The following is a 16,183-nucleotide window of genomic DNA, read 5'->3' on the forward strand; positions in this document are numbered from 1 at the left end:
TCGGAATAAGGGAATTTTCCTTTTTAAAAGGGAAAAGTTGACAGCTATGTTTCCACTTCGCCTTGGCACAAAGGATGCCCAGGAACCATCAGGAGTAAAGTACGATTTACAGTGGTGCCCCGCAAGACGAATGCCTCGCAAGACGGAAAACCCGCTAGACGAAAGGGTTTTCCGTTTTGGAGGTGCTTCGCAAAACGAATTTCCTATGGGCTTGCTTCGCAAGACGAAAATGTCTTGCGAGTTCCTGCGGGGGTTTTTTCCTCCCCCCCCTTTTTCCCAAGCCGCTAAGCCGCTTATCAGCTGATCCGCTAAGCCGCTAAACAGCTGATCGCTAAGCCGCTTATCAGCTGATCCGCTAAGCCGCTTAACAGCTGATCCGTTAAGCCACTAAGCCGCTTATCAGCTGATCCGCTAAGCCGCTTATCAGCTAAGCCGCTAATAGCGCTAATCCGCTAAACCGCTAATGGGCTTGCTTCGCAAGACGAAGAGACTCACGGAACGGATTCTTTTCGTCTTGCGAGGCACCACTGTATTTCTTGAATTTAGGCAAGAGTCCCCAACAGTTCCATAGGTCTATAATAAGCATTTGGGAGTGTCAACTCTTGCAAACACAATATACCCAATTCTGCCTCTTCTTCTACCATATGAGCATCTGTTACAATGCCACATACTTTTATCTGCCCCCTCTTGGAACTCCAGTGTGACTTCCTCTTGTCCCAATGTTGGACGCTATGGCTCCCCATCCTGCATCTCTTGTGTCTGGAGAAGGAAAGCCAAGCAGGCTGAGCCACAATATGACACACAGTGTTGCAGACGTGCACTTAGAACCCCACAATTGTTTGGTATTTCATCACCTCCAGAAGAGGTGTTGAATAGAGGACCCCACAGGGAACTACCGTTTTCAGCAACAACCTTGTGTGCCTTAAAATATGTCCTTCCACACCTCACACCCCCAACTTGTGTCATGTTTTTGCTGTCCGCAGCTCAGTGTAATCAAATAGACTGTGTCTTGTGCAAAAGGGGGAGATGAGTTCTTCAAAGTTGGGGAAAATGTGGCAGAATTGCAGTTGCCTAGCAAGGCAAAGATTAAGGAATCTTGTTGGCAGATGAAGATGATGGAGTTTATGGAGCTGGCTGATCTCACCGGGAGAATCCGCGACCAAAAAGAAGAGGAATATCAAGAAGAATGGAAGAAATTTAAAGACTATTTGAATAAATATTGTAATATTAAAGATAGGTAACCACTTGAAAGAACTAATCAGGCCTAGGATTAAATTGGGATTAAATAAATAAATAAGAAAATGTACAATAAGAAAAGTTAGGAAATTTGATTATGACTGTAATACGGTTTTATGAAATAATGATATTGGAAACTGCTACATTTAATTACAAGGAAATTCAGATGGAAGAGATTAGAGGAAGTCAAGTAGTATGTTTATGAAGATGGATTTTAATTAACTAATCAAGTCTTAGTTTATGTGGTGATATATGGAATATTTGAAGTTTTTTATGTCTCACATTCTTTTTTTTATTCTTTTCCTTTTCTTATTGTTTATTCTCTTTTTCTTATGCTTTTGTATGAAAAATAATAAATATTATTGTGAAAAGAAAAAAAAAAGATTAAGGAATCTTGTGTGTCAAAATGCAGGCTGAGGAGGAGAAGCGGCGGCAGGAGCTGGCGGCCATTCAGAAAGCCCGGAAGGAAGAAGAACTGAAGCGAGAGCTGGAGAAGCAAAAAGAAAACAAGCAGGTCGAAGAGATCCTTCGCCTGGAGAAAGAGATTGAAGACCTGCAGCGCATGAAGGAGCAGCAGGAGTTGTCGCTGACAGAAGCGTCGCTGCAGAGGCTGCAGCAGCTCCGGGACGAGGAACTGAAGCGGCTGGAGGACGAGGCTTGCCGAGCAGCGCAGGAGTTCTTGGAGTCCCTGAACTTCGATGAAATTGACGAATGCGTCCGAAACATCGAGAGGACACTCTCTGTGGGCAGCGGTTTCTGCTCGGAGCTCAGCGAGTTGACCGGGAGCGCGGGCGGCGAAAAGCCCAGTTTCAACTTCAGCCAGCCGTACCCCGAGGAGGAGGTGGACGAGGGCTTTGAAGCGGATGACGACGCTTTCAAGGATTCGCCAAACCCAAGCGAGCACGGCCACTCGGACCAGAGGACGAGCGGCATCAGGACCAGCGACGACTCTTCGGAAGAAGATCCGTACATGAACGACACGGTGGTGCCGGCAAGTCCTGCCACAGGCAACAACAGCACGCTCGTTCCTTCTGGCCACGACTCCCTCAGTCTCCACAACTCCTCCAGTGGTGAATCCACATACTGCATGCCGGAAAACGTATCATGCAAGCCCCAGAACGCCACGGAGTTAATTACTCCCGATGCAGACTATGATTACGACCAAGATGACTATGAAGACGGTGCTATCACTTCCGGAAGCAGTGTGACCTTTTCCAATTCTCATAGCAGCCAGTGGTCCCCCGACTACCGCTGTTCTGTGGGGACATACAACAGCTCTGGGGCATACAGGTTTAGTTCAGAAGGTGCTCAGTCTTCCGTGAGTATTGCTTTCTTTGCCATTATTACAGTGGTACCTTGGTTAACCCATGCGGGTGGCGCTGTGGGTTAAACCACAGAGCCTAGGACTTGCCGATCAGAAGGTCGGCGGTTCGAATCCCTCCAACGAGGTCAGCTCCCGTTGCTCAGTCCCTTCTCCTGCCAACCTAGCAGTTTGAAAGCACGTCAAAGTACAAGTAGATAAATAGGTACCGCTCTGGCGGGAAGGTAAAAAGCGTTTCCGTGCACTTCTCTGATTCGCCAGAAGCGGCTTAGTCATGCTGACCACATGACCTGGAAGCTGTACGCCGGCTCCCTCGGCCAATAAAGCGAGATGAGCGCCGCAGCCCCAGAGTCGGCCATGACTGGACCTAATGGTCAGGGTTCCCTTTACCTTTATCTTTACCTTGGTTTACGACCACAATCCGTTCTGGAGGTCCATTCGTAAACCAAAGCAGGTCATAACCCAAGGTGCGCTTTTGCCAATGGGGCCTCCCAAAAAATTGTTCATAATCCAAAAAAATTTGTTCGTAAACCAAAAAAAGTTCGCAAACCGGGACACGCACTTCCAGGTTTGACACGTTTGTAATCCAAAATGTACGCAAACCAGACTGTTCGCAAACCAAGATACCAATGTACATCTCTTTGGGAGGAATAAGAGTAATGTTAAGATTTCCTGGTTTAACTGTCACATTGTCAAAAGTTATTGTGCCACAGTAATCTTGATTAAGGACTACACTTAACTACTACTACTATTATTATTAATTAGATTTATACACCGCCCTTCATCCAAAGATGAAGGGCAGCGTGGTCCATAAGATACAAATACAACCTGACAATCAAAAAGTGTAGTCACAGCTTGTTAAAATAATTTTTACATCAAATTATTTTCCTAAGTGGGGGCAGCCAACTCGGCACTTGTGGTTCTTCAAAGTACACAAATGTAAGGACATTATTTTAAGTATTATTATATTCCAAGTACAAATTCTAGGTAAAGGGACCCCTGACCATTAGGTCTAGTCGTGGCCGACTCTGGGGTTGCGGTGCTCATCTCGCTTTATTGGCCGAGGGAGCTGGCGTACAGCTTCTGGCAAACCAGAGCAGCGCACGGAAATGCCGTTTACCTTCCCGCTGAAGCAGTACCTATTTATCTACTTGCACTTTGATGTGCTCTCGAATCGCTAGGTTGGAAGGAGCAGGGACTGAGCAACGGGATCCCCGTCGCAGGGATTCGAACCACCGACCTTCTGATCGGCAAGTCCTAGGCTCTGTGGTTTAACCCACAGCACTACCTGCGTCCCGTTTCTAGTTAGCAGCAATATGAAAACATAAAAATACCCAGTGCTTACTTTAATGACTGCTGTTCCGGCGTGGTGTAAACACCACTCCTTAGACCTCACAGGGATAACTCTCTGGTGTCTAACACAACAGGAAAAAAATTATTTCCTGAATTGTATATGCCACAACAAGAGAAGCCACAGGGAAGAATTCCTTCACCAAAGGGAAAAAAGGAGGTGTGTGAAGAGTCGAGGTTGAAAAAAGAAGCACTTCTTAATAGTTATTCTTTGTCAAAACGTTAGGTTTTGGAGGTTGGTTTGCTTTTGCTGTGACTCAGAAGTTCATTTCTGCTGCCACCCATACAGGCAGTCCACTGAAAAAGACATTTTTTTTGGTAGCTATGCTGCAGTCACACTAAAAGTGAACTTGTCGCCTGTTAAAAAAACGAGCACAGGATTAATTTTAGTGGACATGAATGACACAACAGATGACCAACAGGTCAATTTATTTTGTGGAAGCAAGGTAAATAGCCTTGGTAGAAAGAGACAAAGGGAAATAATATTTGTGCCAAATGGAACATATTCTTTTAGGAATGTCCGTATTTTCGGTAGGGTGGGGGGTGAGAATGCGTGTAAGCTTACAGCAAAGGATCTGTAAATGCACCATACCCCAATTCTAGGGATTGCTTATGGGAAATGGGCAGGGGACTTTGGCCTTCATCCCTTTCTTCCTTCACTGCAAGGAGAAGGGATCTGTCAAACACAGAGATCAGGAGATCCTGCCTTTATATGAATGTACCACTGAACTTTTAACATCTGAATTAGGCTGGACTGTGATGAAAACCTCTGCAGCCAAGCCTTTTCCTATCAGTTAATTTCCCTCATTATGTTGATCTTCCAGTTTGAAGACAGCGAAGAAGACTTTGACTCAAGGTTTGATACCGATGATGAACTTTCGTATCGGAGGGATTCTGTCTACAGCTGTGTCAGCCTCCCTTATTTCCATAGCTTTTTGTACATGAAAGGTACAGAAACAGCCCAGAGTAAATTAAATAGCCAAACAAAATGTGGTGGTCTTCTTTCTCAAATACTGTGTATTCACACTACTTATTTGTGGGGTGATATAAAGCAGAAATTATGATAAATTAGGGGCAAGTAATGAGTAAACAAATCCAAGAAGATCTTTAGAGGCCGTTGATCAAGTTGATCAGAGGTGCAAACTGTTGGCAGAGTTTACCAGGATACATGAACGTGCCGTAAGAGAGAAGTAAAAGCTGCAGAAATAGCTGCTCTTCAATAGTCCATTTTTCAAATTCTTCCTCTGAAACAGTCCCCTCAAGACCAAGAGTTTTGATCTATACCAGGGGTCAGCAAACTTTTTCAGCAGGGGGCCGGTCCACTGTCCCTCAGACCTTGTGGGGGACCGGACTATATTTTGAAGAAAAAAATATATGAACAAATTCCTGTGTCCCACAAATAATCCAGAGATGCATTTTAAATAAAAGGACACATTCTACTCATGTGAAAACACGCTGATTCCTGGACCATCCGCGGGCCGGATTGAGAAGGTGATTGGCCCCCGGGCCTTAGTTTGCCTGCCCATGATCTATACTGTTGGTTTTCACGAGATTCTGTCAAATTATTGAGTTTCTGCATGTATAATAGTCACACATAACTCGGCCTTGTATTTCTTCTTTTAATTTGTAAGAGTGATAGACCCATCACTCCATTTGCCAGAGCAAAGGCATTCTGACAAGGCACTTTGACTGAAGGCCGTGTAATACGGATTATACCATCCGCAGAAGGATTGGGTCGTGGAGAAAAATGTTGGGATGAGAGAGCATATAGGAGAAAAAGCCTGAAGCTTGATTGTTCTCTTGGATGTTGGTTGAGGGTAGAGAGCTTGAAACCAAGGGTATAACTCTGTGACAATCCACTGTTGAATCTGGTGAATGCTTGCTTGTTTGACCCTAGGCAGTTTTCAATATTTATTAATTGTATGGACCAATGGTTTTAAGATCCTGCTTCTTAAAAGCATCCAGATTGCCTGATGAGACATAGTTCTGATCTACATAACGTTCCCTTTGAAGGAGTGTTGGGCATTTTGTGGCTGCTGTTGTTGTTAAACAAACGCAGGTTTCACAACCTATTTCTCTCCCTTTCCTCAAGGTGGGTTGATGAACACTTGGAAGCGCCGCTGGTGTGTCTTGAAAGATGAAACCTTCCTGTGGTTCCGCTCGAAGCAGGAAGCTCTCAAACAAGGCTGGCTGCATAAGAAAGGTGGTGGGTCTTCCACGCTGTCCAGAAGGAACTGGAAGAAACGTTGGTTTGTTCTCCGGCAGTCCCGGCTGATGTACTTCGAAAACGATAGCGAAGAAAAGCTCAAGGGAACACTTGAAATCCGAACAGCCAAGTAAGCAAAGTCCACTTAAGGCATCCCATGCATAGAGTAGCCCCCTTCGGTGTCCTCAGAGGTAAAAAGCAACTCAACTTCAAGGCACTGTTCTTTCTTACCTGCCTCCGACTGGGTGTTAAAAGCCATGCCTTTCCCCTCTGCCAGGATCTTAGCTGCGGAGATGGTGTTGGCAGTCTTCCCTTGTGCTCCTCTGATCAGCAGAGCAGCACTAAGCACCCATTGTCCTCCCAGTCACGGCCCTTTGGAAACCAACCTTATGTGCTCTGTCCAGATTAGCGTGAGCTCCAGGACTTTTAAAAAATCATCTTCCTAAAACAACACATAATAAATCTGCACACGGCTGGTAGCCGGCACAGATCAATCACTGAAGGAAAATGAGATGGAGATGAAGGAGATCCATATTAAAGCCTGCATGGAGATAAAGAATGGATTGGTGCCTCCATGGAAACAAAAGAGGGGCAAAATTGTTCGTAGGCATTAAAAACTAGACTCCCCTGGCTTAATATTAAGAAAGACGGGGCATCAGGGTTCTGACAGTACAAATTCATCGTATTTCTCACTTCTCTGTCCATTTTAGAGATATCGTTGATAACACTACCAAGGAAAACGGGATTGACATTGTCATGGCCGATAGGACCTATCATTTGATTGCTGAGTCACCTGAGGACGCAAGGTAAGAACTGTCTCCCCCTTTCCCCTTCCAGCCACTGATGTTTTGCAGATGTGAAGCCTAGTACTACTTGACCAGCAATAAACTCACTGCGGGATTCTTTCCCCACCCACAGAAAAATAAAATAAGCAGAAGCAATAGAATGGTTTTCAAACGGAGGCTTTCATACAGAGTTCTGCTGACAGTATTCTAAGTTTTTGGCCCAGTGCCCAGGCTCCCAAAATATATCCACAAAGAAAAGAGCTTAAAATGTACTATGATTTGCTATTGTCTCTAAGAATGTCCAATCTGTGGTTTGATCAATTTTGCCCACTCTGATACTTTTGCAAGTCGGGATATAAAATACTATAGCACGTGTAGTAGATGGGGCTGTAATTCCCTTTAGGGATAACACTCAGTAACTGGAGACTGTGTCAGGTAGAATAAAGCACCCTAAAACCCATGCTGCTCAGCAGATTAAAAACCTTCAGATTGCTCAAGACAACTGATAGCAGAATAAATATTAATATTTCAGCAATTACCTAAGAGAAGGCTACAATCTTTCAAAGGTACCATAGCTTGGAATTTTTCTCCTCTCCCAATCTTGCTGTGGAGAGTTTCTTTTCAAATGGAGCAATGAGCTCATTGAAGGTTAAGAAAAAAGCCCCTTAATACTCTCTCTCTCTCTCTCTCTCTCTCTCTCTCCCTCCCTCCAGTGGTCTGATTCCGTTTGTTCAATTCCCAGTTCTTTGACACTTGAAAATATTTACTTATTGCATGAATGTCCCATCTCAGCTCAAGACGGTATACATTTTAGCCTCACATACTTCAAAGTGGATTCAAGACAGTGATTGGTCCAAGGATACCCAGGGAACTTCATCCTTTAGTGGAAATTGCTCCCACATTCTAGTCTCACACACTATCCACTTATACCTCACTAGTTCAGGTTCAAATATAGGATCCAGATCTGGTTTTTTATCACCATCTGTGATCTGTCAAAGTGCCAACAAGATTTACTAGCGTTTAAGGTGACTTTTCTCCTCTGTCACATAAACCATTTTTTTCCTACAAACACGAAGATAATTGTTTGCATTTCAAAATGTGTGCAGTATACACAGCACCCACGCGTTCCGCTCTTAACATTTTCTTTATCTTTCCATGACACACTATGACAAGAAAGTTTAAACACAAAGCTGGTTGTTGTCAGAGAATTGAAACACTGAGGTAACCATCCAATTTTTGAAACATGGCCATTAGTGTTGTCCCCTGGAGATTTCTTTTTTTAAAAAAAAACAAAAATATTTTTTATTGGTTTTTCCATGTATACATTGTTATAAGAATTTAAGGTCACATATAATATAAATTAAATGTACAAGGCAAACACGTCCATAAATATATACACCACATGTCTGAAACAGTACAGGAAGACAGTCCTGAAACCATTTTGACTCTCCCAAACTACCCAAATGTTTCTCTGCAAGGAGTGAGGAAATCAAAAAACCTCCCCATTGTCTCTGTGCTCACAAATCCTGCCTTAAGGGCACATTTAAGGTGTGAATAGGGTGAGCCTGTGACCTGGATTCAGGAATTAAGTACCGTATTTTTCGCTCTATAACACGCACCCGACCATAACACGCACATAGTTTTTAGAGGAGGAAAACAAGAAAAAAAATATTCTAAATGAAACAGTGGATGTATGATTTTTGTGGTTCATACTGTGGCCACAGACATGTGATCTGACGGTGAGTTTGGGGTAGCCCAATGCAAAAATCCTGAGGATCCATGTGGATCCATGCTTTGTAACCACATTTTTGCACCACTGCAGGCCCAGGCAACAGTGGGTGCGTGATTTTTTTGGTGCAAGCTGTAGCCATGGACAAGCTATGTGATCTGATGGTGAATTTGGGGTGACCCAGTGCAAAAATCCTGAGGATCCATGTGGATCTGTGCTTTGTAACCACGTTTTAGGTGGGGAGGGAAGGAAAAGCACTCAAGGGACAAGGAGCACACGTGGGGTGTGTGGAGAAGGATGCTGCTAATAATGCAGGCGAGGGGTTTAAGGGGAGAAGGAACACAGGTGGGGTGGGTGGAGAAGGATGCTGCTAATAATGCAGGCGAGGGGTATAAGAGGAGAAGGCTCCTCTCCTCTCCCGTTTTGCTCCTTTGAAGCAAGCAGGCTCTGCTTCTCTCCCACCTCCCCGGTTTAGCGAGCTGAAAAACTTTGCTGCTATTTAGCAAGCTGATTGGGGAGGAGAGAGGGACAGAGAGCCTGCTTGCTTTAAAGGAGCCAACCGGACAGGAGCCGCTTACACTCATGTAAGCGGCTCCTCTCCTCTCCCGCTTTGCTCTTTCAAAGCAAGCAGGCTCCCTGTCCCTCTCTCCTCCCCACTCAGCGGCTCTTCTCCCACTTTGCTGTTTCAAAGTGAGCCACGGAGGAGGGAAGGAAGGGGAACCATGGATCCTCTGCTCACGACTGCAGCAGATCCCCCCCCCCCCCCGCAGGCATTCCCTCCATAACACGCACAGACATTTCCCCTTACTTTCTAGGAGGAAAAAGTGAGTGTTGTGGTGCAAAAAATACGGTAGTTATAGTAACAAAAGTGTGGCCAAAACCCAGATAATGCAATCAGGTAACCTGCCAGACAGGAGATAAACAACACACTCAGGATTCTGTTTTAGACCGCCTCCTCTGATGTATGTATGATATTTCTGGGGGTGGTCTGGAGTTTGAGAGTGGGCAGTTTCAAAAGTCTATATAAGGGCGGGCACACCTTTGTTCTGGGTTCCTCCTCTTTCCTGCTTGTGGTGAGTGAGGACACTGTTGCAACAGTTTAATAAAGATCAGGCTTAATAGCTGTTTTGCTTCTCAATATTCTCTGGTTGGCCTCTGTTATTTTCTCCTACCAATAGGGAATCCACTTAAGGACTCTATATGGGCTCTTGGATACACCATAAGGGGGAAAGGGCAGATTTTGTTTATAACAACATCCTCTAACAATATTTCTCTAACAATTTTCCATATCCCCCCCCCCTCCCCTGGACTTCCCTCATATTCCCATTTTGCTTTATTTCCATATTACTCACCCTTTGTTTCCCAAAATTTCCCCAATACATATAATCTTACATTTTGTTATATACAATTGTGTTTCTTTATTCAAACCCTGCCAGTGAGTCCAGTTCTTTATGCTGCGTCTTCATATATGTTGTAAATGGTTCCCATTCTCTTTTAAAGTCTTTGCTATCCTTTTCATGTACCGTATTTTTCGCTCTATAACACGCACCCGACCATAACACGCACGTAGTTTTTAGAGGAGGAAAATCCGTAGGCATGCCACCCGTAGGCATTCACTCCATAACACGCACAGACATTTCCCCTTACTTTTTAGGAGGAAAAAAGTGAGTGTTATGGTGCAAAAAATACGGTAATTTATCTGTTAATTTTGCCAGTTCTGCATATTCCATAAGTTTCCCTTGCCATTGTTCTTTCGTTGGTATTTCTTCTGTCTTCCAAGCTTGTGCTAATATAATTCTTGCCGCTCTTGTTGCAGTCCCCTGGAGATTTTTGCCTACCTCCCAAGTACTCTGCTCTTTTAACAAAAAATGTACCAATGTACTGCAGAATTGAACCTCTCCTTCTTCCTCTGTTCCTCTTTATTCCCAGGTGTTAGGCTTTCATGCTCCTTACATAAGATGTTCTGGGGGGGGGTGTGTATGTGTGTGTGTGTAATTATATCCGTCTTTCATAACATTAAAAAAAAAAGAGATCATTTCTTGTATAAACATTCTGATTTCAGTAATTCTGTTAGTGTTGACATTTCAGACACCTTCGTTATTTCAGAAAACCATTCTTTTAATATGGGAGCAAAATTAGTTCTCCATTTCTTAGCAACCAGCATTTTTTGCAGCAGCTAGCAATTTCCATATAGCTCTTTGAGGCTCAAGACAGATTGTCACATAATACAGAGGACTGGATCTTCATGGGGATATTACAGTCATGTTTCTTCCACAATCATGTTGCAGTTATGGGTAGCTAATCCCTGGCCCAGGGGTCAGATCAAGCCTTCCCCACCAAATCAAAATTTTATCTCCCCCTACACGTTTTGGGCAGCTGAGACCAAAAAAAGTGTGTTCTAGTCCTCTCTGCTCACATTAGGGACCCTGATGAAGAGGCAAATAATCCCAGCTGTCTGTCATCAGATGAATATTTTTAATAAGCACGGAGGTAGCAATAACCCCCTCTCCTTTGCAAATCTACATAAATCATCTGAGGATACAGACTTGTGCCCTTTGTGTATATGCATGCAAAAGTGAGTTGGCCAAACCAACTTTTTGCCACACCCACATCTGGCTTGCATGCATCCCTCAAAGAGTTGGTCATGGGTGAAGTTTTGGCCCTTGGTCCAGAAAAGGTTAGCCTTAGATGATCCCAGCTTTGCATGAAGACAGAACAGAAAGGCGGGGACAGCACAGTGCAGCCTTTGTTCAACTCCTCTGATACTGGAAAAGATGCCAGAATAGTTAGTCATTATCTATTTTCACCTTTGGCCAAGAATTAGTGTGAAGGGCTCTAAACAGAAACACCAGGAGGAAGTTAATGTTTAGCTGATTTAACTCGGGGACTATAAAGGTTCTCTGTTTAGTCAATCAAAAGCAACTTTTAGGTCTATAAATCAGTGTCATTCCAGACACTGCTGGTCTACATTTCCCATCATTGTCAGTCCTTGGCCTCCTCCCCCCCGCCCCCGCCGCCAGGAACAACAACTGGATGGACCACAGGTTCCTTGTCTCCGCTATAAATGAGGGAAATATCATGCATCTCCTAAAAAATAATCAGAAATCAATCCCACTTAGAAAATGGATATATTTGGCAAAGAGAAGTGCTGGATTGCCTTGGGCAAACCCTACTCTCTCTTTCAGCCTAACTCAGTACATAGGCTTATTGTAGTAATAATAATAATAATAATAGTAATAGTAATTTATTATTTATACCACACCCATCTGGCTTGGTTTCCCCAGGCACTCTGGGCGGCTTCCAGCAAAATATTAAAATACAATGATTCATCCAGTATTAAAAGTTTCCCTAAACAGGGCTGCCTTCAGATGTCTTCTAAAAGTCTGATAGTTGTTTATTTCTTTGACATCTGAAGGCCCTCTGCCTGGTTCCCTGTAACTTTGCTTCTCTCAGTGAGGGAACCGCCAGAAGGCCCTCGGAGCTGGACCTCAGTGTCTGGGCTGAACGATGGGGTGGAGACACTCCTTCAGCTATACTGGGCCAAGGCTGTTTAGAGCTTTAAAGGTCAGCACCAACACTTTGAATTGTGCTCGGAAACGTGCTGGGAGCCAGTGTAGGTCTTTCAGGACCGGTGTTATGTGGTCTCAGCAGCCACGCCCAGTCACCAGTCTAGCTGCCGCATTCTGGATTAGTTGTAGTTTCCGGGTCACCTTCAAAGTTAGCCCCACGTAGAGCGCATTGCAGTAGTCCAAGTGGGATATAACCAGAGCATGCACCACTCTGGCGAGACGGTCTGCAGGCAGGTAGGGTCTCAGCCTGTGTACCAGATGGAGCTGGTAAACAGCTGCCCTGGACACAGAATTAACCTGTGCCTCCATGGACAGCTGCGAGTCCAAAATGACTCCCAGGCTGTGCACCTGGTCCTTCGGGGGCACCGTTACCCCATCCAGGACCAGGGAAGCCCCCACACCCGCCTGCCCCTGTCCCCCAAAAACAGTACTTCTGTCTTGTCAGGATTCAACCTCAATCTGTTAGTTGCCATCCATCTTCCAACCGCCTCCAGACACTCACACAGGACTTTCACCGCCTTCACTGGTTCCGATTTAAAAGAGAGGTAGAGCTGGGTATCATCCGCATACTGATAACCCAGTATGATAAAAGCATCTGTCAGCTGCACTTGGGCTCCTTGAAGGAAAAATAGAATGCAGGAGGTAGCGCATGAATAAATGTGTCACGATACTTTACACCCATTAACAATAAAACCTAGCCAAATGGAGGATTTAAGAATGCTGTGGAAAGTGACAAAATGTTTAAAAATGCCAGATTAGTGGGTGGATAGACTGCAGCATAACATGTCTAATAAGGCACATTAAGGAGGAAATAGTCTCAGTTTTGCAGTGTTGGGTTGTGCATTAATTCTTATCTCTGTTGGGTGTAAAGCTATTGTAATTAATGCCTTGAAGCTGTCGGCTCAAAGTGGCATAGATAGTAGAAAAAGGAAGTTTAGAATTTTTTATTTACTAAAGGACAATGTCTTTCAGTAAATTAAAGAGAGAATTGTGTCACGATGAACACACCATGGCATTGAACTTTGTGGGAAATGGACCACATAAGTAGATAATCGGGAGATACCTGCAATGTAAGGAATCAAAATAAGATTTTCCCACATATGGTGGAAGTTTGTGACCACAATGAATTATTGGAGGATTGTAGTTAGTTTCATAAATGAACATTTTCAGTTTAATAGGATAGTAGACACTTTGGTTTGTTAAAACCAGTGTTTATCTGGATAAACAGACAAGTTTTCTATCGTACATTAGCTAAAATTGTTTTTGCTAGTACTTGGAAAAGGAATCAAATATCAGCTAAGAATTAATAAGGAAATTTTGAGGGCAGGTGGTGCTTTTAAAACAGCATTTTTGAGGAACATAAAAATACAGAGTAACTTTGAGAAGTTGGGGTCTAGTGATTCAATGTATGAAAAGGTGATTCAGGTAGGGAATTCTATTTCAAATGGATGACAAAATGTCTTATGTGTTGAATGAATTGTGTATGGAATCTAGGTGCTTTTTTGTCTTTCGTTTGATAAATTTTGCGCATTCTAATCAAAAAGAAAAATGTTGTTAGAGATAGCTTTAAAGTACTCGGATACAGTGTTAGTGCAAAAATCACTGGCGGATTTCCTGTGAAAAATCTCGGAGTTTCTGTCTAACAACGGAGAGCGTTCCTTCTTTTGAATAAAAAAAAGTTTCATCTTGTCATAATGGTAAATATTAATACAGTGGTACCTTGGTTTACGTACTTAATCCGTTCCGGAAGTCCCATCTTAAACCAAAGCGTTCTTAAACCAAGGTGTGCTTTCCCATAGCAGCGGGGGACTCAATTTACAAATGGAACACACCTACTTTCGGGTCTGCAGCGTTCTTCATCCAAGTTGTTCATAAACTAAGCTGTTCTTAAACCAAGGTACCACTGTAGTGACATAACAGCACACAGATTGGAGAATGAAGATGAGTGGATTCAGATTCTTGAAGCAAATTTATTTTGTATTTACAGACAATAGTTAATTGTTTTAGGAGCTCATTAACTGCGGTAGGGAGGGCGTGGGGTGCCTCTTGGCTTTATCTAGAATGTGGGGAATGTGAATATCCCTCCAAGGAAAAATAAACGGGTCATCAGACGTTTGTTTCATTTCAAGACAGTAGTAAAGACAATCCTCCAGAATGAGAATCTTTTACTGATCTCCTTTTTTCTGTGTTTTCTCTTCCTTCAGTCAATGGTTCAGTGTCTTGAGTCAAGTCCACGCTTCCACAGAACAGGAAATCAGGGAAATGCACGATGAGCAAGCAAACCCACAGAATGCCGTGGTAAGGAAGGCTTACAATCAGCTTCAGAATGTTGCATATACGATTGGTGGATCCACTGCTCAGTTTTTTCCAGGAAAGAGGTGGCCTAGTTGTTGGATGAGTCCTGCCACTACACGTAGATTAGTGGTAGATCATATGCAGAAGGTGCAAGATTTAGCTTCCGGGATCTCCAGGCAGGGCTAGGGAAAACTCCTTTCTGAAACCCTGGCACACTGCCACCAGTCAATGTAGAAAGATTCCCTTTTTCCCGTGTACTTGGCAAAGTAGGATTGTTTCTACTTGCTGACAGGCTCCACCACCTAAAGCAGGCGTGTCCAAACTTTTTTCAAAGAAGTGAATAATGTGAACATGCGTGAGGGCCGACCAAAGTTGTTGGACTTTTTTAAAGGATTGAAGTTGTTGAGCAGGGGCTGGATTAAACCAACAGGCGGATTAGGATTAGGCCCCCGGGCTGGACTTGTTTGCATTGCAACAGTGTCCCACCTATGAAGTGGTAAAATGTTACAATGTTGTGCAAGGTAGTTTGAATATGTTCTCCTTGGCATCTGAAGTAAATCAGAAACTGCTGATTGGTTTTCTTGCTCTGCTCTATTGCTTGCTTCGATTAATCAGCTTTTAAATAACTGTTAATATATATTGTTCTATTTTGTGCACTATTGGAAACCAACCTGGAATCGTGTTGACATGATGGATGAGTCTACAAATTGCAGAGATAAATAATGAATAGAAAATGGGCATTCATGCTCCCCCTATAAAAGCCTTCAGGAAGTGGTTTGGTGAATTTGATGGCAGAACTGGGAGCAGCTTGTTGGGGGAAACTCTGGAAACAGATTTTGACATGTACACCAAGTGAGATTGCCGCAATTACAGTAAAATACCGATGAGCATACAGTCTGGGATTAAACATTTTTCTGTTCATGCCTGCGAGGCATTTTATTCCTTGCAGTAGTGCCAATATGGGACGCGGGTGGCGCTGTGAGTTAAACCACAGAGCCTAGGACTTGCCAATCAGAAGGTCGGCGGTTCGAATCCCCGCGATGGGGTGAGCTCCCGTTGCTCAGTCCCTGCTCCTGCCAACCTAGCGGTTCGAAAGCACGTCAAAGTGCAAGTAGATAAATAGGTACCGCTCTGGCGGGAAGGTAAACGGCGTTTCCGTGCGCTGCTCTGGTTTGCCAGAAGCGGCTTAGTCATGCTGGCCACATGACTTGGAAGCTGTACGCCGGCTCCCTCGGTCAATAAAGCGAGATGAGCGCCGCAACCCCAGAGTCGGTCACGACTGGACCTAATGGTCAGGGGTCCCTTTACCTTTAGTGCCAATATAAAATAAAAGCCTTATCAAGAGTTTTTGTTCAACTTGCTCAAAAGCAACTGATGTTTTTCCACTTCCTCTTATTGTTGAATTCCAACCCACTAACCCTCATTCTCTAAATCAAGTATTATTATCATCATCATCACAGTTTGTGTTACCATCCACACATGAAACTAAATGGGCATGTATTCCATGGGCCAGACAACACAATGTTCATTTTCCCTTTTTGTGTAGGGCACACTGGATGTGGGATTGATCGATTCCGTCTGTGCATCTGACAATCCAGATCGGTAAGAACAAGTTCCACTTTCAGAAATCTTACTTTTTGTTCAGCCCTTTGTCCTGAAACAGGACATGTTTTTTCTGCGAGACTATCAACT

General features: G+C 43.8%; 1 protein-coding gene across 1 annotated transcript in view; it reads left to right on the forward strand.

The window, feature by feature from the left end:
• MYO10 (myosin X) overlaps positions 1-16,183 on the forward strand; it is a 203,143-nt gene that overhangs the window by 169,671 nt on the left and 17,289 nt on the right. The window contains exons 25-30 of the mRNA XM_081014582.1: positions 1,649-2,554; positions 4,732-4,855; positions 6,000-6,243; positions 6,824-6,919; positions 14,401-14,494; positions 16,038-16,093. Of these exons, the coding sequence (XP_080870708.1) occupies positions 1,649-2,554; positions 4,732-4,855; positions 6,000-6,243; positions 6,824-6,919; positions 14,401-14,494; positions 16,038-16,093 (1,520 nt within the window). The remainder of the gene's footprint in view (positions 1-1,648; positions 2,555-4,731; positions 4,856-5,999; positions 6,244-6,823; positions 6,920-14,400; positions 14,495-16,037; positions 16,094-16,183) is intronic.

The sequence above is a fragment of the Podarcis pityusensis genome, assembly GCF_964106645.2.
Source record: "Podarcis pityusensis genome assembly, chromosome: 7".
Classification (NCBI taxonomy): domain Eukaryota; kingdom Metazoa; phylum Chordata; class Lepidosauria; order Squamata; family Lacertidae; genus Podarcis; species Podarcis pityusensis.